At 47.4% G+C, this 24,960-nt stretch overlaps 2 protein-coding genes across 5 annotated transcripts; one reads left to right on the top strand and one right to left on the bottom strand.

Annotated features, from left to right (window-relative positions):
- Window positions 1–624: 624 nt before the first annotated feature.
- Window positions 625–2,088, top strand: LOC131669229 (aprataxin). Its single transcript, XM_058943962.1, has 4 exons — window positions 625–1,119; window positions 1,187–1,527; window positions 1,607–1,740; window positions 1,823–2,088. The coding sequence occupies exons 2-4, from the start codon at window positions 1,250–1,252 to the stop codon at window positions 1,981–1,983; spliced, it is 573 nt and encodes a 190-aa protein (XP_058799945.1). The 5' UTR covers window positions 625–1,119; window positions 1,187–1,249; the 3' UTR covers window positions 1,984–2,088.
- A 205-nt stretch (window positions 2,089–2,293) lies between these two features.
- On the bottom strand, window positions 2,294–14,358 carry LOC131669228 (3-phosphoinositide-dependent protein kinase 1). Of its 4 annotated transcripts, XM_058943961.1 has the most exons (5): window positions 13,730–14,358; window positions 6,886–7,206; window positions 6,370–6,797; window positions 5,271–6,249; window positions 2,295–5,190 (listed from the first exon to the last, which is right to left on the bottom strand). In XM_058943961.1, exons 2-5 carry the CDS (start codon window positions 7,135–7,137, stop codon window positions 5,074–5,076), a joined length of 1,776 nt encoding a protein of 591 aa, XP_058799944.1. In that variant the 5' UTR covers window positions 7,138–7,206; window positions 13,730–14,358; the 3' UTR covers window positions 2,295–5,073. The 4 variants fall into 4 exon arrangements, with proteins under 4 accessions (XP_058799942.1, XP_058799944.1, XP_058799941.1 ...); XM_058943959.1 differs by lacking the exon at window positions 13,730–14,358 and adding an exon at window positions 8,566–8,692 and having other exon boundaries at window positions 2,294–5,190; window positions 5,271–6,797; XM_058943958.1 differs by having other exon boundaries at window positions 5,271–6,797.
- Window positions 14,359–24,960: the final 10,602 nt, after the last annotated feature.

Raw genomic sequence — 24,960 nt, 5'->3', positions numbered from 1 at the left:
CTATATAGGTTTAGCGTACCCTATGGTATATGTACCCTATGTACCCTATGTACCCTATGTACCCTATGGTAAAGTTTATTTAATTCTGAAGCAATTGATACATTAACAAATAGGTAACTATGCTTTTACAAAAGTTATTAAAAAAATATGGTTAAACGATCGGTGAGAAGCCTTTCCACTAAATCGCTTCTATAATTTTTTCTAGTCAATATTAACACTGAAACCTAAAATTAAAATTAAAATTAAAATTAAAATTAAAATTAAAATTAAAATTAAAATTAAAATTAAAATTAAAATTAAAATTGAAATTAAAATTAAAATTAAAATTAGAAAATTAAATCTAATACATGCATATAAAATACATGATAGAAAAAATTTAATTTGCAAAAATTTTTATAAAACTTTTGACGATTCAAATTGTTCATTTCATTACTTTCGAGATTATAATGTTTTATAAGCAAATACAAATACTTATCGATTTCTGAAAAAGACTTTGAATCTTTACGATAAAATAAACTTTACTAATTTTTTCGTTTTAATCTATATCTATATTTTCCAAATTCGAGAGGGTTGAACTAATAAAATGCTTTTATTTTGCTGTGCGGAACTCCCTGTTAACATTATAAAAAATACTTTTGTATGATAACCATCCAATAATAAAATTACAACTGATGTCTAACTTAAAGTCTAGTACTTTTACCAGTCTCATACTGGTGCAATTACAAATTCTAGTAAATTGACAATTCGTCTCATAAAATGACGTCTCTAAGACTAGTAATTTTACGATATCCGAAATTTTGACTTTCGTTGTAAAAGTACTACTACGCTAGACTAGTAAATTTACTATCTGCTAGCGATTTCACTGCTCTCAGAATAAATCCGTTTCGTGTCCAACCTTCAGACTAGTGATTTTACAAAAGTAATTTTTACAGTGAACCGTTAATATGCAAGGGAACGTCCGATTAATAGGAAACTTCTGTGATACCAATTGAATCGCTCGCTTAACCTTAACAAGTATAAGTTCATGCATGTTTTATAAAAAGAACGCTGTTTACTACAAAATAAAATTACATAGAATAACTGTAAAAGGCACTAAGACAATTGTATAATTATTTGATTGTGAGTAATTATATTAATCAAACAATTACGTTTGGACTATTTAGTAATTCTTAATTTTTGCGTATAGATTACGGTCTAGAAAAATTGTTACTGTGACATCAATGAAATACTAACAAATTTTTAAACAGACATGAAAAACTGTTCGATCACAAACTTTAAAATGAATGAAAATCATTGGTCATTCAATTTAATTCGGGAGATAAAAAATCCAAAATCTATTTTGGAGGAAGATGAATTTGTGTACATCATTAAAGATAAATATCCTAAATCTACTTATCATTATTTAATTATACCAAAGAAGGATATACCATCGATTAGTAAAGTTACAAAGGATGACTTAGAACTTCTTCATCACATGGAGCATACTGGAAATAAATATATTGATAGTCACAAGGATTATGATTTTCAGTATGGTCAACAATATTTAATGAATTCTAATTTTTTAACTATAGATTGTTTTCTTATAAATGTGATTTCATTATTTTAGAATGGGCTACCATGCAGTGCCTAATATGTACAGACTTCACTTACACGTTATTAGTACAGACTTTATAAGCAATTCTTTAAAAACTGTCAGACATTGGAATATATTTAATACACCATACTTTCTCCCATCCAAAGGTATATACAGTAATTAAATCTCATTTTAAGTTATTTTTGGTTTTTATTAAAATAAATCCAATTATGATTATATTTATTCAAGATATTTGCAAGGAGTTGGAAGACAAAGGTCATGTATTTATCGACATAAAAAAATATGAAAAGTATTTAAGCTGTAAATTAAAATGTCATAAATGTTCTTATACTCCAAAAAATATGGTAGATCTTAAGAAACACATAATAGAACATTTCCCTGTAAAATAAAATTAACTATACTAGATTTAACTTATTCTGTATAAAAAATGTAAATATTTGCATTTGATAACTGTATTCAATTCAATAATATATAATTCATAATTCATATCTAGTGTCATTATTTGATTCTTTATTTTCCATTATGTGTGTTGTTTCTAGTTTACCACTTGTTTTATTATCTAAGTTATTGCAATCAACAGCTTACTATTGTTATGTAAATCATTGAAACTAATAATAAATAACTAATATAAATACACAACCAATGCCAAAACAATTAAATTGTTGATTATGATCCAAAGAATGATCAAAACTCAATTTTTAATTCTAAATTAAACTTTATTGAACAGATTGTTTAACATTATAATATAAATATGGTTTATTTTTTTCAAAAAAATATGCCAACTATTACTTGATTATTACCTATAATTTGGTGACATTTGTGAACAACTGAATAGGGAAAAGGCTGAATTTCAAAAAATAAGTCATAAAGGTTGATATTTCAGAAATTTTACTATAAATAATGTGACGTGTTATATATTCATAGGACTTAAATCTAATTTCAATTATATAAGTAGCTATGTACAAGTCTTTATTAAATGTTACACTTAACATTAATTTCGTACCTTCGCACATTTGTCGCTGCAAGTCTATATATATTTAATAATACTGCAATTGCTAGTTTAGGCGATTTTTCGCATTCAAAATGATTTAAGTTTTTTTTAAGTATTCCACTCCCGACGAAAATGCGCAAAGAAAAATTATAATATAAAATTTGAAAACGAAAATTACTAAACAATTTTAAATGTAAAGAATAAATGTACTTTTAAACTTATATGATAATGAAGACACTGTCGCCTCTCAATTCAGAAAATAAACATAACTTTAGTAATAATAATAACACTGACTCATATAAAAAAAAGTGAACAGCATACAAAAATCGTCAAACAACATTCTAGCATTTTCTATTTAGAAACATGAAAAAAATGTTGCAATTCTTGTCAGTCTTTATTTACACGTAAAAATACGCTTGCCAGTTTACAGACTTCGGATGTTCTGTGAAGATTTCTACTTAACATGAGATTCTCAAAGAAAAAAACGTTAAAACTTTTAATAAATATTTTCTCACTTAGGAACTCAAAAACTAACGATGTTTTCCTACGAGAATCTATTGAACTAATTGATTGAAAAACTGACTGTAGAAAGTACTTCACGTTAAGAACATTCTTCAATTTTGATTGACTCGTCACTACCTCTCAGTTGCCGTTATGAAATCGTGAAAGTTCGCCTCGTGCCACATTAAAAACCTTTCTTTCTCTATAGTATACATATGTAACTTAATAAATCTAGCTATTCTCCAACGATCAGTTGAATGAAATGAGGCGTTTTAACTAACGAGTAACGTCGACCACCCTTAAACTATAACATCGTGCTTTTATATTTAGATTTCATTTACTAATAAAGTCAATTTAAACTTATTTCATTGAACTAAATAGAATGTGATTTAAGTCGATGAATGTCATCTTCCGCCCAAACCGTACGCAACTCGTCAAAAGCGGTCATTTTGAATAAATTGCTGGGTCTGAGGACAAAATGCTGCAAACAAACATTTTTGCGGAGACAACTTGAGACGTACGTAGCTGTTACGTAAAAAAAGGTATCCTTAATTTCTTATTAAGCACGGCACGATAATTTAAAGACTTTCAACTTGCTTAAGTACGCCAGTAAGTTGTTTAATGAATAAATACCCTGTTTCAAGTCTCTCCAAGGGCACGAAGCAGCTTTTGCCGATTTCACATATTATTTGCCCATTTTTCTATTTTTTTGTATGCAGACTTTGTGAGTCGAAGGTTTTTTTGTGGGCTAGGATTCGTATTTTTACAGAATTTGAATTGGCGAAAAGCGAAGAAAATATCGCTGGCTACCTAAAAGTAAATCACATGGCAGCTTCGACTTTCTCTTCGATTTCATTTTTATCGATACGCCAATATTTTCGCGATGAAGCTCTCAATCCAAGAAATATACGACTATAAATAATTACTAACAAAAAAATTATAACTTAATAAATTGCATTTTTCTTGCTTCGACTTTATACACTTGACTCTAAAAAATATTCACAAAAAATTAATAAATTATTAGCTCAATACGTTATAATTTTACTATAGCTAAAATGATTTACTTCATGCTAACAATTTTACATAGTTACTTATGAGAATCGCGTCAATTTACACAAATATTTACAGGACATTTACGCTTTAACGGTATATTACATCGGTAAACGGAATTGAGAGCTCTATCGCGATAAAAACTTTAACGAATGCAATCTTCTATACAACCATATACCCACTTCCGCTTTCGGCGACAATGTACCTAGTATTTATAGATAATTCATCGCTAACGACTATAGAATCATGTAAATACATTCAAGTTTTAGCTAGTATAACAATGCAGTAATTATGCAAATAAATAAGTAAATTTACTAGATTGTCGCGTCGAACGTCAAAGTGGCGCTGAGCTACTCCTTCATTAATTTGAATTTTTTTCCGCATCAAATATAATTATCTATAAAGAGTTTTCTTCGAATCACAAACGTATTCGTTCATGTGGAAGGAATAGCTTTGGACGAATATCATTAGCGCGCGCTTCGTTTCGAACTGCGATATATCGAGGGACCAAAAGCTTGAAGCGGCAATGTCAACCTACGATAATTACAACTATTTACAGCACATACATCGGAAACAATATGGATTTTTATCACTTCTCGACGAACCAAATCAAAGTCCCAAAGAACAAAAAAAAAGCCTAAAATGATTTTTCAACATATCTTTGAACTGATTCGCCGGTTTCGGTCCCTTATTGAGCCTACAACTATCCAAATTAATTTCTGTCTCAGGAAACTCACTAAAAATTGTCATCTAAACGAAAAAGTGAAAATCACGATTTAAGTCTGTGGTAAGTGACAAATCACTTTACTTGCTGAACAGTTATTTCTTTCAAAGGCTCCTCAGTGAAATCGACGATCAGAGATTTTGAATATGGGGCAGTTTGTTCTGACGTGATTTTCTTCGGTCTTATCTCTCCTGGTAGTACGCGAGGGCAGCCTTAGCCGGAAGTGGCATCCGTGACAGTGCCGTAACAATGAACTCGCATGTCCTCGATGGCTTGGCACCAATCGAGCGCGAAGCCCTCCGGATCCTCAAGGTAGTACGTGCGATTGGGCTGTAAGGAGAAACGGAGGATAGAGTGATAATAGTCGAATGGAAAGGCTGACAATCGCTAAGCAAAGAGATTATACTGACAGTATGCACGAAGAAGATTTTGAAGTTCTTTGGCTCGACCCTGAGTTCCTTGCTCCAGAGAATTTGGCCCTTGAGCACCATGTTGACGGGATCGACGTAGTAAAGATGGGGACCGGTGGTGAGCAAGAGCATCCTTCTGCGGGCAAAGAGGCCCTTGCGCTTGTTGACAAAGCCCTGCTTGACGATGAGATTGCCGTCGACGAAGCCATGCCACGGGTTACTGGCCTTCTGCTCCTCGAGCCGGCGGCTTATCTCTTCCTGGCTGAGATCAGCAATGCCGGGCTTCTTCTTTGGCCTCTCGAGGCGCAGCCGGCGCTGTTTCTCGCGCTTCTCGGCCCTGAGCCGCTGCTGCTGCTGCTCCTGCTCGAGCTGCTGTTGCTTCTGCTGTTGCTGCTGTTGCTGCTGCTTCTGCTGCTCGAGGCTGGCGGTCTCGTCGTCCTCGTCGTCGTCGCTGGGCTCGGCGATGCCCAAGCCGAGGAGTCTGGTAAGCTGCTTGTCATCGAGACCGGGCTTGAGGTTGTCCGGCACGCGGTAGTGCGAGCGCAGCTCCTCGTGCTCGGAGGTGCCGGGTAGGTAGGGATAGATCGGCGGCGGCGTCTGCTCGTGGAGCGTCTCGAAGTCGACGCCGGCGAAGAAGGAGTGGGCCCGGATGCTCGGATACCCAGCGCCGTGCTCGTCGCTCGCGCCCAGTCGCTGGCCCGGTTCGAGCACCAGCAGCTTGCTGACGAGGTCGCGCGCCAGCTCGTCGAAGCCGTCGGGGATCTCGTAGTCGAGGCCAAGGATCTTCTGGAAGATGAGGTACTCGCTGCGCGAGCGGAAAGGCGGCAGGCCGGCGACCATCTGGTAAACGATGCAGCCGAGAGCCCACAGGTCGGAGGCGCGACTGGTGGTCTTGTTGGTGAGTAGCTCCGGCGACACGTACTGAGCGGTGCCGACGAACGAGTTGCGCCGCTCACGCCGGCAAGGCTCCGGCTCGCGACTGCGGGGTGCGGCCTGCTGCTCGGCGTTCGACGACGGCGGCGGCGGTCGCTGCTGCTGCTGCTGCTGCTGCTGCTGCTGCTGCTGCTGCTGCTGCTGCTGCTGTGGCGGCAGCAGCGACGCCTCGGGCTCGGCCCGCAGAATCTTGGCGCTGCCAAAGTCGGTGATGAGCACGTGCATATTGTCGTCGAGCAGGATGTTCTCGGGCTTGAGGTCGCGGTGGATGATGCCAAGGCCGTGCAGGTACTCGAGGCCACGCAGCATCTCGGCCGCGTAGAACCTGGTGCACTCGACGTCGAAGCTGCCCACCTTGTTGATGTGCGGCAACAGCTCGCCGTTCTTGGCGTACGAGAGCACGAAGTACAGCCGCTCGACGTCTTGGAAGGTGCAGAAGAGGCGCACGAAGGAGTGCTTGGCGGCGGCGAGCATGTTGAGCACCTCCTTCTCGCGTTTCACGTTCTCGGTCTTTTTCTCCTTGATGATATGCCGCTTCTCGCATACCTTGATCGCGTACTCCTTGCTCGTGTGAATGTCCTTGGCGAGATAGACCTGCGAGTAAAGAGGCCAGGAGGGTGAGTCCGGCCCGGGGAGCGGGGAGCGGGGAGCGGCGAGCGACGCGTGCACAGCGCACACTTACCGTGGAGAAGCTGCCCTCGCCGATGACCTTGCCGAAGATGAAATCCTCGGGACTGCGCTTGCGGGTGTTGGCGAGCGTGGCGAGCGTGGCGCTGTTGGGGCTGCTGGCGGCAGTGCTGGTGTCGAGGTTGGCGGCGAGGCTCGGCCGATGCGCGGTGGTGTTGGCGCCGGCCGGCTGCGCGGGCAGCCTCGCCGGGGCCTCGGGAGCCGCGAGGCCCAGGCCGTTCGTCACCTCGTTCGTCGGTGGAGACATTTTGAACACCGGCCCCTCCACCGTTACTGCCGGCTGTGGCGAAGCGGTAAGCGTCTGGTTCGCCACACGCTGAAACACAAAGCGACGCGCAACGGTCAGACGGGTTGCTCCTGCCCTCTGCCCAAGTCCCAGTCGCGAGTCGGTGGGCCTGTCGCGACGACGAGCGCGCACCTACGGAAGAGGCAGTCGGTCTCTACGCTAGCGGCGAGTCTCGTCCACGGAAGAGGCAGCAGCCTCGAGCGCGCCAGCGACACTGGTCGCGCGCTCCGCGCCGAGACGATCAAAAGAGCACTCGCCACGCTCTACGCGCGCCCCGGCCTAGAGTAGGAGAGCCGTTTGGCCATAGCAGCGCCGAGCAGTGGGAGAGTTTACGCGCGAACGATACACGAGTAGATGGCACGTCGACGAGGGCGAGGGAGGCGGAACGCGAGCGTGCGACGACGACGATAAGCAGCTCGTACGCACGCGACAGCCGAGTTTCGGGGATTTCCAGCGGTCTTATTGCGTTTCGATTGGGCGAGGAGCTCTCGCGGCAACGAGTTCCGACGAAGCCGCGGAAGGAACCGGAGAACGGTATCTCGCCAGGCGCCTCGTGCTGCGTCCAGTGCCAATGCGCGTTACGTAAAAGCTCGCTATCACGTGCCACGCGTTCGCAATGGCTCATGACAGTTTTAGGACGGAAATGGCCACGTCGCCAGCCAGAGCAGGCGCGCTACTTATTTGGATTATTTGGTCGGAGCGCCAGTCTATCTATCGGAATAATTTATCAAGTGTCGGCGGCGTTCGCTAGCCAGAAATATACTGCTTGATATTTTTTCACGAGCGAGAGAGATAGCGAGGGCCGCACGCGTAACCGCCGAGAGTCTCAATGCCAAACAGCTGTTGCTAGGCCAATAGCGCGTAAACAAGACACGCGCGCGCACGAGCGCCAGAGAGAGAGAGAGAGAGAGAGAGAGAGAGAGAGCGAGAGCTTGCTCGTTCGGCCTGCCTCTCTCTCTCTCTCTCTCGCTCGGTCCGTGCGGACTCGGCACTCGCTCGCTCGCTCGCGCGTGTGCGTGCGCCGGAGGAGCCTTTCCCGGTATTCCTCGCGATTTTTTGCGGCGCTGCCGTCACACGTGCGACCAGCTCGCTTCGCTGCTCGCTTCTCGCCGCGAGCAAACGACTTTGTTTACTCGTCGGAGCAAACAATGCTCGGGCGCAGACTGCAAGTCGAGCGGGGTGGATTGGCGCGCAGGCAGAGAAGAAGCTGTAGGGCTCGAGCGACGAAGGGACAGAGCAAGAGCCGTAAAGTGTTATTAAGAGGGTGTGCCCAGCGCGCGGGAGTCGGCGACCTCGGCCTTCGCTCGCCGTCTCAAGGCCAGTCGCACGCAATCGGCGCTGCCGTTGCCCCCTTGTCGCGCCTCCGCGCCTCATTACCAATCTACCTACCTGATGCAGCAAATTCAAGTTAACGATCACGTTCGCGCGAGCAGCATCGGCCGGCAGCTGGCAGTGTGCTCTCGCGCGCGCGCTCTCTCTCTCTCCCTTTCTCCGCGCTGCTTTCACACCTGTGCACCGCGCGCGAGTCTTTGGCCTGACGGCGCCTGCTCCGAGTCCACCGTCGCGGCCGGGCGCGGAAAGCGAAAGGAGAGGGTCGTCGCGCTCGACGGCTCTCAATGAACTGGGAACGATTTCGGCTGTGTGCCGCGCGCGGATCGCGCTAACAGCGGCAGGAGGAGGAAGCGAAGAAGGGGACCGAGCAGAAGGAGAGATCAGTGAACCAAGGCAAAGAGGAAAATAAATGAGAAGAGTCGCGCGAGCGCTCCTTCGCTCTCCAGCCGCCAGGGGTCGATGGCCCCCGCGCTGCCTGACGCACCGTCTCCGAGCATACAGCAGAGTAGTGATGTTCGATTATTCGAAAAAGTATTCGATTCCTAATAATCGAATTACCAAAATAATCGACTCTTGATAATCAATTTTATTTGAAAATAATCGATGGTTGTTTTAATTAGAAAAAAGAATAAAGTGCTTATAAATATGTGGCAACAATATTATAATAAGAAAAATAAGTAGGAAATAAGAACCACTGATAAATTAAACAATGCAAATTACGTTCTGATGGTATTTATTAAAAGGTCATTGCTTATTTCAATCATTTACAATTTAACAGGCAAATATTCAACATCGTCCAATGATTTAAATAAACTTTGAATTGCTACTACAATAAAATTTTTAAACTTAAATGTAGTAAATATGTAAATAAAATTTTTTTATGCACCTTGATTTTGTCTGTGTCTCACATTCAACCGTCACAAATTTCTTTTCTATACGAACGTATGTAAATAGAGAGAATAATATCCACGCATGCGCAAAACACAAATTGCAAAAAGTGCAGATCGATTCGATTATTGGCCAAAAAATAATCGAAAAAAATCGAATAATTTGTTAAATAATCGAATATAATCGAACATCACTACAGCAGAGCATTCCGCTCTCCTACTACTGCCGTCTACCATTGCCAGCACCATTATAACTGCCTAACACTCCAAGGCTCGCGGCCGAGAGAGAGAGAGCCGACACTTTCCTCCTGGCTTTTCATTCATTCGTACGCAAGATCGCGGCCGTCCTTTCACTCTCCACCTATGATCCACGAGGATAAGAAAGCCATGGGAATGCCAGTCGACTTTGACATTCGGTCTACTAAGCCAGTCGCGACTCGCGCGCTTCTATTTACAGGTGCATATTGTTCTCACGTTCCTTCTCCACATCTCCGTTTCCCCGGAATCCCATTCATCTCCAGTTTGGCCTCGTCATCGAAAGACACACGCGCCATGCGGCTCAGCCAAGCCGAGACAGACCGAACGATCGATCGAGCTTTTACTTTGATATTTCTTTATCGTCGCTCTGCTACGCCCGCACGCCGCTCCTTTTACCATTCTGCCGGCAACCATCCTTCTCTTCTTTTCCCCGTTTTTTACTCAACTTCACGTGGGATCGCGCTTCGCGATCTTAGAACTTGAGTGCGGGGTCCTTTCGAAATTCCTTATGAGAGAAAACGCTGGCTCTTCCCCCCTCCCCGCGGCCACTTCTCACGACTTTTTGAAAGCTGCCTGCGCCTTGAAAGAGAAGCCGCCGCTCAGCTGATCCCGCTGGCTGAAGTCTTACTTCCAAGAATCCCCTCTCCCGCCTGCTAACATTTCGAGCTGGGAGGTATTGGCCGTTTTTATTCGCCGCGCGCCGGAAAAATTAGCTCCATCTATTTACGGAGGGCCGAATCGCTTCCATTGCAAGGACCAGCCCCGACGACTGCCCGTCAATGAAATGGTTTGCATACGCAGACGCTGAAGCGCGCGCTCTGATCTAAATTGGTTTCGATGCAAATAAACTGCTCGGCTGACTGAGTCGGGCTCGCTGCTCCGCCGATTTTTCGCAAGTCTAGCCAATTTCGAATTAGCTATATGGTGGAAGCAGGAAAATAGTCGAGTATGCTTGGACCGCGTGGCCGTGGACCCTTGTTTATCAGTAGAGCTCTCGGAAGACAACAATTTCTCGGTATATCTTCGCTTTGACCAACGAATTTTTCCTTTTCCTGGCCGTTCTCGGAAAACTTGAGCGCGCGCGCTGGCGGCGTACATCCATGCAGAGAGAGAGAGAGAGAGAGCAGAGCATGCTGTGCACTTGAACGCTGGCGCCCCCTTGCGGCAAACGCCCGAAGCGGCTGTTTGTTTTGAAAGTTTCCCGAGCGACATACAGAGAAAAAGCGAAGGCCGCACACGCAACGATTGCATTAAACATTGGATCACGAAATCCCTGCAAGCGACGTGGCGCAGAGATGAATCAAGATCGACGGCCCAATGAAAAATAACTATGAATCACGTGCATGACTCATGGCCGTTCGAGCTTCGGTTGAGCTATGGGTGCCCACCATCAACGTGCGTATCAGAGCCAGCCTATTCTCGAAAAGCCTTGCCATTGCCGCGCCACCAAAACAAATGCATCACACGGTGGACGCGTGCTGCACATACGTATGACACGTGAATATTTGCCGCGACGTAACGACGACGCGGCGGCACGTGAAAAAGGGACGCACCGACTCGCGAGGGAAAAGGGAAAAGAGTGGGGGTATAGAAGACGCGCACGAAGGCTGATAGAGTGGGGATAGGAAGCGGCGGCGCGCACGCTTGCTCGAGAGAGCCAGTCTAAAATTAGAAATACCCGTTGGAATGCCAAGCTTTCGCTACGATTACGGCGGCGGCGTCGGTGGCGCGTGTGTAGTGTAACGGCTGACTTGCATCCAGCGACGTCGAATTACAATTTGCTTGGAACGAGCTGCTGCCCTTCGCGGAGTTTGCGCGCGAAAATCCGCTGCGCACTTGCGCGTGCGGCATCGCGTCGCGCAGCGGGCTCTCCGTGCGCAACTTTTCTGCGTCCCCTTCTCTGCGCCCAGGAAATTCGGCGGAAGCGGGAGCGCGCTCACGCGAGAAAGACGCGAAATATTTGTTGTCTCGAGTGCGACGCCCCTCGCAAAGGTCGTTAACATTTAAATCTTTAAAGCACCTCGGGCAGCAGCGAGTGCGATATATGAAAACACCATGACGCGATAAGCGTTTTTTCTTTGCTTCCTCTGTCCCTCGCTGTCGCTCCAGAGCTGCCATGTCGCAAATTCGGACAAGTTGAAAAATCAAGCTGGACAGGTTGGAGATCTCGGGGATTTCGAAATGCCGAGAGCGACGAGCGTGAATTACAGAATTAAAATATCAGGCCACGTGAAAGCTGTGCAGTTGGTACTCCGGCAGATAGTCGTCGTCGTCGTCGTCGTCGTCGTCGTCGTCGTCGTCGCCGCCGCTTTATACAATTAAGCGACGTTGTGATAATCCTCATTTCAATCTACATACATGCGTGAAAATCTCCAAGTACAGCTGAGGTTTCACCGATCGATTTTCTGCGCTGCTATGCCTTGGCACACGCGAACAAGGCGCGGTGTACGGCAGTGTTTGCGCGCACTCGCGCGTGCGAGCTGTGAAAGTCTAGCGAGCGACTGACAAAAGCAGCTTTTCCAGTATCGGCGTCATTAAGAAAACTGCATCTTCGACAAGCAAAACACGGCCGCGCTCCCGATAAGCGTACACTTGACATTTCCAGCGATAAGCTTGGGACGAGTTATTGGCGGTCACACGCACAGGCGCATACGCGCGCACAGGCGAGACGCCCCGAGGAAATCAAAGACTGCGCCCCGTCATCAATAATCGAGAACAGGAAGCGCGATAGAGGAAGAGGGACGCAGTCGCTCGGGAATGCAACCCGAACAGAGAGGGAAAGAACCTCGTGAGAAAGTTGGAAGGAGGTCGCGCTGTGCGCCATCCATGGAAAACTGACTCGGAGGTTTTCCGATCAGCCGATCGGAAGCGTGATTCGCGGTTCCTGCTATCGCTATTCGTTTGTTTCTTCATTTTTGCCCCGGCTGCGTCTCGCGCCTTATCGGCTCGCACTCTTCAATGCGCATCAAAATATTTGCCCCGCACCAGCGCAAAACATGTTGTTGACGATCACGCTGCTGGCTCGCGTTCAATAATAATCGCCACGAGAGAGATTGTCCAATTGACGCCGCTCTCTCGCTCGCTCGTGTTTTTGCCGAACTCGGCGACGAGCTAGTTTCGCGTCTAACTAGTTCTTGTTTACAAATATGCGACGAGTGCAACTAGAGCGCCGCCAGCTGTCAAGGCGACAGCGCGCCTTCCAAAGCCGTATGCAAAAAAGCCGAGAGGCGTAGCGCGATGATTGGCGTCGACAGCAGTACCAATTACCGCGCTATAGGCCAGAACATTGGCGCCTACCTGCCACCAATCGATATGGCGGCTCAACTTCAGCGCACTTACAGCACACCATCCAGAGAACTGAGCAATGTAATGGCAACGCGAAGCAACTGTCGAGACAACAAGCGCAGAGCAGTCGCCCCCACGCCCGCGCGCGGCTGCTCTGCACTTGTCTGCGGGTCCGCGCAATTTTTCGCAACTAGCTGCCACGGGGATCATTGAAAGACCCGCTGTTGGTAAAGAACGACAAATGCCGCGCGGACGCGCATACCCCATCCTGCTCTTGTAACCAAACAGAACCAACCAAGCCTCGCCCGCATTTTCTTTTCCATCTCGTCTTACGTCCCTTTTCTTCCTCTCTCGCTTCACTTCCTCTTTTGCACACTCGCCTAACAGCCTTGGCGGCGCACACAGCAGAGCCGTACTACATCTTTGTGCTTCTCTCTATTGCTTTCAAGCGAGCAAATCTCGAGCAACAGTGGCAATGTTTTTCGAGTTGCAAATATTATGTAAGTTGTCTTTGGCGCACCGCACGATCGTGCAGTTTGCTCTGGCGCAACGAGGCTCTATACCGCCTACTCTCACGAGTGTATGTCGGAAGCGTCGTCGAGCCAGCGCGCTCATAGCTATAGCCACAATAACAAGCGTTTCGCAAGTGCCAAAGATGGACAGACGCTCGCTGCACGAAACTTGTGTCAAAGAGGCTTCGAACTAGGTATGCGCGCGGAAAAAGCAGAAGCGAGAAAAACATAGACACGTGAGTGGGTAGGGCCACGATGAGTGTCGTCGCAGACTCTTACCTTGAACAATTTCTTAAGCCTCCGGTAGCCACGATGCAATCGCGACACGTACTGCTTGTTGGAATCCAGCTTGACGACTGCTAGCCACACTGAGCCGAAGGAAAGGAGTCGAGGCGATTGTTGCCCCTCGACGGCCGCGGCGACACCTCGGCACGCCTCGCTGCAGCAGCATCCAGCAGTTTTCCGATGCGTCGGGATGACCGTGCACTGCTGCTGCTGCTGCTGCTGCTGCTGCTGTTTCTCTTCTTCGACTCTGTTGCTCGACTTCGTCGTGCTGGCTGCTACTCGTCACTCGTCGATGTTAACTGTTCGCGATGTCGCGATGTAGCTCGCTGAAGAACTTGGAGCCCGACAATTGGCGGTGTGTGTTGTGAGTCGCGCAATGATGCTGTCTGCACGACTTGCAGACTTTTCCTCAAAGTCCAAAGGGTACAATAACAAACTCTAGATCTGAACACCTCGCGTACACCGAGTCAGCGCGCGCGAAAGAAACTTGGAGAACTGAAGGTGTGCGATGTCTTGACGTTATGTGTGGTTGACAAGTTGATTGAAAACAAGTGAAGCGAGTTCGATGTATCGGTCTCGGGAGAAAAGTCCACACCGTGTCTAAGGCCTCGGAGAGCCGTTCGCTTACTGAACGTTGCTCGCATTCTCGACGAGCCCGCGCTTTCGCCCTCGGAGCCCCACCACGCGGCACGCTAGGCGCCCCAGCCCTAAGCGCCGCCAGAGTGGGGATTTGTCTCGTCCCCACTCCTCGCCCATACCGTCGACGCATTTCCCCTCCGCCCGCCAAACATTCGCGCGCGCGCGCGCACTCACTCTCTCTCTCTCTCTCTCTCTCTCTCTCTCTCTTTCTCCCCCTTTTTCTCCTTTTCTCCGTCTTGCTCCATCCGGCGTTGCTCTTCTTCCTAGCCGACTGCTGCGTACCGCCGCCGCCGCCTCCGGCGCGCACGGTTCAAAGTCCGTCCAAGTGCCTCCGTAATCATTTGTTTATCTTCACCCCTTTTTTGTTTTGGTTTTTGCTGTTTGTTTTTATTGCCTGTCTTTTTTTTGAAAAAATCAGCTCGAAGCTCTGCCATTTTTAGATACACGATTGCTGTCTTTGAGCCCGTTTGGGAACAAGTGCCAATTAACTGGGCATACGTCAATGCTCGCGATAAAGATCCGTGTACCTCAGTCTCTTAGGATAGTTTAAAATTCGAGCTAATTTGCATTTCGTTGAATAAGGGAAAGTTTTGAGTAGGTGATGCATAATGCAAACTGTATTGAAATAGTTGCAGGGAATAATGGTGCCTGGAGCGGGGGACTACAGCGTCTTTCACATAGATCTCTATATATGCGTCTAGTCGGGCGAACAAAAATGACGACCAAGTTTTGTAGTTGTAAACGATCCCACGTTATATAATGCAATGGCTCGTTGTGCGGTGTCAATTGTTTTACATATATTCAGGCGAGTTTCGGCTGCGGCTGTTATAATGCATAAAATGCACGTATAATGACGAAAGCCCGGCTTTCTTCGGTGAATTTACCGCGCGTCAATGAGCCACGCATCTTTTTCATGTTTCTTTTTCTATGCGACATGCTCGACAATACCGCCCAATTGTTCAGTTGTAGCGATATATGCTTCAAATATTTAATGCATTTGCATCACTATACGCGTTATGCAGGTTCGTCTCGAGTGAAACGAAACACGTCCAAGTTCCAGTTGTTTGTCGATCAGTGCTTTCTTTTTTGCTGACGAGCAGGCAATTCGCTCTGCTTTATTTGTTTACTCGGAACAGGCCCGATAAGCTTCCAAGCGCATTATCGAGTCTAAATATAAAAGGCAATGCCGGGAAAAGCCGACGTTAGCGTCGACGTCGATAGTATCGCCTGTAGGCTGCCGAGCGTCACTGATTCACTCATCGGATTGCCCGAGTGATGCATCACACAATCATTGCCGTTGCCAACAACCTTGCAGTTCTTGCGCCAGAAAAAGAGAGGCAGAGAGAGAGAGAGAGAGAGAGAGAGAGAGAGAGAGAGAGAGAGAGAGAGATGCTTAGTGCGCGCGTCCCGATCGATGAGACATCGCGCGAATTCGCGCCCTCCATTTGCACACCGCCGTCAATGCCCTTGGTCCCTTCCATCTGGCAAGGGGGGCAAAGACCGACACGCGCGTCTCCCCTTCCTCACTCTCCTCGGCTCTCCCTACCAGTCCGTATAGTCGTCGCGCACGTACGTGCAGATCCTCTCATTACGTGTTGCGCGCTATCTCTCCCATGTTCCATACACTGCTGCTGTGCCGACAATATGAGTTTCACGTGTCGTCCTCGTTCGTTAACTCTGCTTATGTTTTCGTCGCCTCGCGCGCGCGCGCGCGCGCACCTGTTTGCACACACGCCGGCCTCGCCGACAATTAGGCTAATTAAAGGGCTCGCAAAAAAAGGTTGTGTCGAGGCGACTTTCAAAAGCTCCATTATCGCTGCGCCTTGATTTCCGACTGCCAATTAGTCGCCTTTTCACGTTAACCAAGTTTTCCCATATACTTGACGCCTCGCTCGCTGACCCATTGCTACTACGAATCCACTAAATATTGTAAAGTCAATTGCTGACACACTCGCTTATTCAGTGCACCAACTTCAGGAAGAAGAAATTCGTGCACTTTGAGAAAGGAATTTCATCTGCGTTACCGATGAAAGCGTTAGAGATACGAAAACAAGTCCTATGAAAATCCTACATTTGTATATGTTTTCTTTGAAAAGTATGCAAGTTGTAAGATGCTGGAATGTTGTTGACGCGCCAAGCGGTTGGCCCACCCCTGGTGCCACATTGTTTTCAAAGAGGTGCTCGCTCGACTTATTTATTTTACTCCTTCCTCGTAAAAGGCTTTGGGTAATTTCCATCTCCATGCGAGTTGTTTTTAAGGCGCGCTGTTATTTTTCAGGTTAACGATAACGATGTTTCTGTTTTCCGTGGAAAATCGCATAAGCTCTTCCGCTTCTCTTCACCGCACGAAGAATGTTTTTACGCCGCAGTCGCATAAAGATGCCGCGTATTATGGCACTTGATTGTTTTACCATCGGCTGCGTCTGCCGTTTACACGTCCACTTCTTGTGACATTTCCAGAAATGATCGACGCGACGCTCATTTCGATAATGAATAACCAACAGGTTGTTAGACCACCTGACATTTATTTGCAGGTTAAAAAAAGAAAGTTTGAAACGAGCGTTGATAAGCGCTAATTGTGTAATCGAATATTATCGGAATTTCTGATTGCTTCATTTTCGTTTGTACATGTGACCAGCTGAAAAGGCTCAATGTCAAGTATTCACTTGTAAATTACAGTAACGAACACTATCGGAGCGTTCTTTCCAAGAGAAAGTGAAATTTGACAATGACTCGCTGAATCGTTAAAAAATCATTAGAGCACATTTTCGACTAGCTAGAGGCAATGCTTAAATCGAAGTAAAGGCAGGAAACGTTTCGATTGCACCAGACAAGTCGCGAACTGGAGTTTCGTAACGAGATGAGGAAAACAATAATCGTTCATTCGAACAAAAATAGTTGGCGTGCGCGGCGACGAGAGAGAGAGGCGGTGCGAGCGCCGAGGACATCCCGTGTCAAAGGAGAAGAAAAAAGCAGTCGTAAACCTCAATTCATCGTAATGAAAACAAAGTCGTTGGACCCTCGGCGCTATTCGCTTATGCTTTTCAGCGAAAGACGATCCGCCGTGACGGTCGAGCACATTTAGCTGCAATAAAGTGTCGACTGAAGCGAGCGAATCGATGTGATTTCTGTCTCATCGCGATCGCGAGCGAATACGAGTAAAGCTGCCGAGGGCTGTGAGTGCAGTGCGCATTGACGTCAAGGAATGGTTGAGCTCGATCAGGTAGCGCCGTCGCGGAGACAAACGACCCTCCATAAATTCTAATGCCCGGGCAGGGCAGTGCCGCGGCTCGCCGTGTTTTTGGGAGCAAGAGCCGACTGGCCGACCTAGAGCAACAAGTTCCACGTTCTCGAAGGCACAGCCTCTACCAGGCAAGCGGCGCGCGTGACAAATACGCCTTGACGTCATTAACAGTGCCAATAATGCAATAATCCTGGGAGAATTGTGTCCCGCCAGTCGCCGCTGCTTGCCTGTCGCGGCGCATTTCAGCCCAGGGCCTATTAAGGGTCCTCTAATTGATAAATAAGCTGCTCGAGGCCGTCTCATTTCTCTTGTGTATCCACCCCCTCAAAGGCAAACAACTTTCTCTCTCTCTCTCTCTCTGTCTCGATTAATAGCTCTGTTTTCCTGCATTCTACGTGGCTATGATTCATTGTCTGTCAAGTAGCAGACATATTTGCATTTATTTTCATGCCTTCTGTCTTTCAAGTCCAATTATTGCCAACATTTCATATTTCGAGCCATTTAAAAAATATTGGCTTTTTGATAAGTGATGCGTTATCGAATTCGATAAGATTCAATCAAATGTATTTGTAGTTTGACGAGTTGTATAATTTCGTCGCATAATTGTTTGCCGTAATATCGTTAATTTGTAATTAATACTGTTATTAGAGGGAATAAAATAGGCGACGCGGGTATTTGAAGAAATTTGAAGAAATAGTATTTGTAAAGGCATTTGAAACTGATTGTCAAACAGCTTGTTATTGCGACAAGCAAATATTTCGTAAGCCATGAAAATCCTGACTGCTGTCAGCATCGCGACCTGCACTCTCATATGCGTAAGAATGGTTGAAAAGGAAAGCAAAGAAAACGCAATGAATATATCGCAAACCGGATATCGATTTGGCCGTTATCGTAACTTGTAAGGTACCTAGAATATTGAAAAGACTGGGCATGCATGGAAAAGGCTTTTCTAAATAAAGAAAAAGTGCTCGACACCGTTCTATGATTTATGCACAACGGCTGTGACGTAAACATTAATTAGGCTATCCACGCGTTTTCCAAGTTAATTTGGCGTGTGACGCGCTTGCTCCTACTACTACCTCTTGGAGTTATTGAAATTGGGTTCGAGACGTTATTGCTTTGTAATGATGTGCGATTGCGAAACATTCGACGGTAACTGATTAAAATAGGAAAAACCTTGAAGAGCACATTAATGCCGCAATATGTGTATCGATAAATCAAAGAGCTCAGTTAGTCGTGAAAATGTAAAGGTAGAGATTTAGCGCAGCAATAGATTTGGTGTGAAATGGTATGATTATTGCTTGGAAAGGTGTTATTAAAGCGCAGGCTCGCGCGTGCCGGATTTCAATCACTCGACGTGTTATAGACTCGTCGTAGGTACACAACTTTATCGGGCGTCTATCGCGAGAGCGTGCTCTGACGTAGCTCAATTGTTTGTTACGTGACTGCGCAACGAAAAATCCACGTGCGCTTTTCACACCTCTTTCGCAATCCCAGCTGCGATAATGGGAGAGAGAGAGAGAGAGAGAGAGAAAAAATTGGGCACTTTCCTCGTACAGACTCATTGCAGCGCCAGTTGGTATTTTTTCGAGCCGCGCTTTTGCTTATTGCTATCTCTCCAAATAGCTCGCCGAGCGAAAGATAAGTGCACCTGGTTTGTTTTGTCAAAACAATTGACCTTATGACACGCTTTACTTTCGACGCGCTCATGACTTGACTTTTGCGTGGCCGCGCTTCGACGACAATTGACGGGCTTCTATTTTTCTTTCTTTTCGTTCGCCCGATTCACTGGCGATGCTCAATTTTAGAGGCGACTCGTTATCCGGGTAATTTGGGCTTTGCACCGGCGACGAACGAAAAACACGAAAAACACGAAAAACACGACAAACAAACAAACAAACAAATATTGACCGAGTGATTCGCGAGGATCAGAGGTCTGTCTCATTACGCTCGAACTTGATTGCGTCCAAAAGGCAATCGAATTTTTCGCAGGAATCCTAGCGTTTTGTTTGATCGGCAAACGAATTATCTTGGCCGACTAGCGCTTTCTATTTAGGTCAATTAGTTATCGCTGACGCTTACCGTTGCTTTGTTCGCGTACTCTCTGTTGAGTTTCATGCAAGTTATCGCGGCCGTTCAGGATTGAGCGGCTAATTAAAATAATGAATACGCTATAGAAGCATGATTTGCGAACGCGACTGCGCGTTTGAAAATAAGCACTTGGCGTCATTAAAAAAAAACATTCTGTTCGAGAGAGGCTGGCGCGCGTGGTACAAATTATGCGAATCAATCAAAGCAACTTTATTATTTGACTGCTGTATATACAGCTGAACAATCCGACTTATGAAAGCACACGTGTGATAAGCATGTTTCGCAGCAGATATATGTACGCATATATCTTCGCAGGAGAAAAGGAGACTGCGGTTCGTACGTTACACGCCTATACACAAATATTCTGCCCGAGTGTTTGTTTGGCCGAAGTGGCTGGCTGCCTCACTTCGCGAACATCGAAAGTTCGCGAAGGAGAAGAAACACGCCACGTAAGTACTTCGCCGAGCGGATTGACGAAGCGCGGAGAATTGATTGACCTTGTTAAACGCAACAAACGCGAGCACTAAGATAAAGAGGCGCGACAGGCAGAGAAGCCGGCGATGGCACCGCGGAGTCGCACTCGCGCCAATTTCACAATGCGATTCGGTCCCGGTTCACCTTTATTCTTATCTAAGTTGGCGCGTGTCGTTCCGATTCCCTTCTCGCTCCTCCCGAACGCCCGAACGTACCTGTACGCGCACCGCCAACAAGACCGCTCGTCATCGCACTCCGGATCGTCGCTCGGATCTTCTCTGCCTCTTCAGCTTGAACGGACGCTAACTAGAACGCGCAGAGCTTCGTAAAACACCATTTTATTATTCACAACACTCTTGTATACGCGTTGCTATAGCTCGTGTCTATACGATACTACGCGCCACCCGTTATCCAAAGTCCCTCGTTGCACTACGTATAGGCTATAAATACATTCATTGAAAGCATAAATTATTGGGCAAACACGAGGAAAAAATTAGGGACCTGCGAAAAAACATATTCGTCAAACAAACTTATTGCTCAATTGACTTTCCTCGTTTCGACATTTTCGTTTGTTCCACTGCAGATGTCAAACAAGAGGATACCAAAACTTGTCCAAGTAGAAACATTCAACGAACAAGTCACCTTCTACTGCTCTTTGCATAGGCCATGTTTGCGTTCAAGTTCATAAATACTTCATTCAATACAGCTTTGCGAAAATTCAACAATTCGCTTAGACTTTGGGCGTACATCTAGACACCGTGATACTTGGTCAAATAAGCTGCAAGTAGAACCGATATGGGACTATGCTGCAACGGACGAGCCCATAATTCAAAATCATTTGCGGCAGTGGTTTTATGCTCGGTCGACCGAATTTTACAGCTCTTCGAATGTCCCTTTGCCTAATATTTATCGTTAAAGCCAATTTAACGTATACAGTACACCATTCGATTCATCTTCTATGAATAAACAACGCCATTACTTTTCACAAAATCAGATCAGTCATTTATTGCCAAAGTTAAAACGTCGAGTTTTCTTAGATTTTTCAACATCAATGTTTATACGTTAGCGTCGCATTGCCATAGTAATTGCAGTAATTAGTAACAAAGTTTCTAAGCGATATCGATAATTATAATGTAGACCCCCATATTGGATGCAACTCATATTTGAAAGGTACTTGCGCGAGCATTAAAATAAGCCATCGTTGATTAAAAGTTAAAGCAGTTAGGGCGTATTGCAGCTCCGTACAAATGAAAGAGCAACGGCACGTCGGCGGGGTGTGTATAGTAGAAGAGAAGAGCGTTGATAAGAAACGGTGAGGAGGAGAAGCTTACGCGAGGGAAGGCGAGAGAAGGCTCAACTGTGCATATAGGCGCGAGTGCGTCGGCTGATAAAGGGGCACAGCTGTCCGGTGAATTTCCATCCACGTAGTACAATAGAAAAACGAAGACGGATATCTCTCGGGATAGCCTGCCTCCCCGTCACGCAGCCCGATGCAACGATGTGGCGGCAGCAGTTGGTGCTTACACACCGAGAACGGGAGCAGACCCGATCGCGGCCTCGTCTTCTCGGATGCATTTGCAATTAGCACGAATGCTGCAGGCGTGCAGTTAAGTTGCATTTTCACAGCACAACGATTGCGTTCGTATTCGCAAATGAGCCGAAGAAAATTTTTATTTGCGCCTTGTTATCGCCTTGTTTTGCGCGGAATCTTCTCTTGCCGCATCGTCCCGACGCTGATCCACGAAAATAAAGCCACTATCGCGTCCGCACATCGATCAGTGCACAACGCAACTGATATACCTATCGCTTTATTTTTGAGTACCAATCCAAACCGCTGACGTTACTTCGCTCTCGTCCATTCACAGAGCACCGAAGCAGTTTCAAGCAACGATTCTACACGTAGACCAGAGTACGCGAGACATAATTAACGTTTGCCGCAGACAACGTGGCTGGTTTTCGCGAAAGTGCCGGTCACGGATTCGAGATAGTCTCGATATAGGCTGATCGGAAGTGTGCCCGAGCGTCATCGGAAAAGAAGGCGATCGCATAAAGGTCGACGAAAGAATCGTATGGCTAAAAGTGAACGACTCACCGTAAGTATTCTAGTTTCGGCAGCCGCTAAAAAGAGGCGCAGTCGACGGTACCTGGAGGAGGCGCAAGCGTGCGTTGAATCAGTGGCGCTGCTGCGCGTTCCGGCAGGCGTCATTCATGCTCGAACGGAATGTTGGTCAATCGTGGCGATCCGATTGGCGCGCAGAAGGAGAAAGACCGACCGTACGAAGGTGGCGGGAAGAGCGCGGCGTTCGCGACCGTGACTTTGCGCAAAGCGAACTGCACGGCCGCGAAACCGTGCGCGCAGCTTTAAGCTCGGCCTATAAGCATCGCGTGCGCCGCTAAAGTCTAGGCCAAGCCGCACGGCGACGACGCCTTCGCGATTTCATTGTCGAAAACGTGACGCAGCCATCGGCAGCCGTGACGACTGGTGCATCCATTATTACCGATGCATCCACCCGCTCGCTCGTGACGCTACCTACTTTTCATAGCTTATCTCGGCTCGACGTCAGCCTATTGTTGGTTGACGCACAATTGCCGATCGCTCCAAAGCCGCGACTCGCGCGGGCGAAAACTGGCCTCGCGAGCGAAGTGCCCGTGGGCGCGCGGGCAGTGCCAACTTTCGGGCCGGCTCGCGTGCGCTGCTCGCGGTTATCGCTCGTAAAAGGAGCTGGCGGATCGGCTCTTTCCTCCTCCTTATGCGGAACGGTGTCGTCGCGACGTGCCTCGCCATAACGAGTTGTGGCTCGTACGCGCCGACTTCGCGCCGCGATACATCTGCTCTGCGTCAACTCGCGAGCACCTCCAAGCGTACAATTAACAGCAGTCACGATTCGCCGAACTAACGATTGCTCATCGGTTTCCCGAAGTATGCCACTGCGTCGAAAAGCCGCGTATGACGCGAGCAAGCCGGCAGATAAGACGATTATTCGCGCGCTTGAACGTTATTTACGTTGCTATATATAAGAGGGTGACAATCGAATTGCCGAGTAATTAGCAGACATAAAAAGCAAAGTTTATACGAGCAAGAGACTGGAGGTATAACGTCGCGGGCATTTTCTTCTCTCATCTTTCTTTTTTCCCTCATTCAATTACTCAATCGTTTATTATTGCAGGGTTGCGCTTGGCTCGAGGCTTTCGGGGCCGTTATTACGCTTGATAAATAAGAATTTGCAGCGAGCGACGTTCGGCTCTCTCTCTCGCTCTCTCTTGTCGTGTATAATTTGAGGCGGTGCAATAATTAAAGGTAGGCGCGGACCCTCGAAATCGGGACGAGCTCTCTTTTCTCTCTGGTTCGCACCGGCCGTTGACGTATTTTAGCGTTTTATTGTTCGCTCATATTTGCCTCCACCAATTCGTCAGATTCGAGCCTCGTTCTCGCCACGTGTTCGCTTTTTTTCCTCGTTTCCTTTGCCCGTACAACACGCGCGCACTTGCCGCGATCGTTTGGCATCCGCATCGTCGTTTAGCACAATGATTCTTTGTTTTTTATCGAGAAACACAACGTACGATGTATAACTACGTACTGCGTCTCGAGCAATTTCAGCTGTTTGCGCACGCGTACTCGGCTCCGTTTGTTAGTCAAGTAATTTTGCAGATTAAGATGTGCAATCGAAAAAAAAGACACGCGTGACTGGTTTGATTCGCGCAAGAACGGCAAGAACGGCGAGAACGGCGAGAACGGCAGGAAGATCGGGGGGAGGGGGCGGGCCGGTGTCGAATGCGCGCGGGTCAACGGTCAACGAGACTTTGCTGGACGTCTGTCGAAATCGCGCGGCAACGGAGCGAGGCGTCGTCGAGCCTTTGGCAATTCGCTGAACTGCCAATGTCGCACGTGCGCCTCGGCTAATGCACGCTAGGACGAGAAGCAACGCCCGCGGCCAATTGTTTTCAAATCGAGCGCCGCTCGAGGCTAGTTCGAAGCCACCCGCGCGCGGCCAGCGAACGATCATCAACGAAACGGCATCGACGAGCGATGATGCATCGCGCGCGTTGCGCAACGGCGCAGATTTGTCTACCTGCGAACCTTTGAAACCGTTACGACATGCGCGAGCAGTCGAACGCGACAATCGCGCCGAGAGTCGTTTTTTCTTCGTTCCCGTTAAAAATAGCCTGGCCTCGTGCGGGCCACGCGGAACGAATTTTGCAAGGTCCCTTTGAAAGCGCGCCGCAGCGACGTAAACACCGGCATAATCGGCGCGCGCGTTGGCCTTTTTTTCGGCTTGTTTCGTTTTCTCTTTTGTTTCCGAGCGAGAAATACAAGAAAAAAATGTGTTTTCTCCCGGTCGGCCGCGTCAGCCGGCAAAACATGAGATCGCGGCGGGCCTCGGGCTTGGCAAAACAACGCACCTCGCGCGGAGGCGAGTGCCGAGCGAGCCGATGAGTCGGAGTCGATTGTTATTGGCCGCGGTGGCACGTGTGCGCGACGATCTTGGCAGCTATCCACGCAGCGAGGAGGCTTTAAATAGGCTCTGGCGCAAGTGCGCGAACACGAGTTATGCAACTGGTATCGGCATGCCGGGCGCGCGTCGCTTTCGGCAGGAGAGTCACTGCTGCGCCGGCAATGGGCGCGTCCACGAGAGCGACTCCGCGCGGAGCCTCGGCTCGCGCGCCTTTCCCCCACGTGGCCGCGAGGTCCGCTCTTTCACCTAGCAGTGCGCCGCCGCCGCCGCCGCCGCCGCCGCCGCCGCCGCCGCCGCCGCCGCGGCCTTAGAAGGTCGCTAGC

Source organism: Phymastichus coffea, unplaced genomic scaffold, assembly GCF_024137745.1.
Source record: "Phymastichus coffea isolate CEN01 unplaced genomic scaffold, Cenicafe_Pcof_1.1 PCOF00090, whole genome shotgun sequence".
Classification (NCBI taxonomy): domain Eukaryota; kingdom Metazoa; phylum Arthropoda; class Insecta; order Hymenoptera; family Eulophidae; genus Phymastichus; species Phymastichus coffea.
Note: the sequence above shows the minus strand (reverse complement) of the source record. Positions and strands in the feature narration are given on the sequence as shown.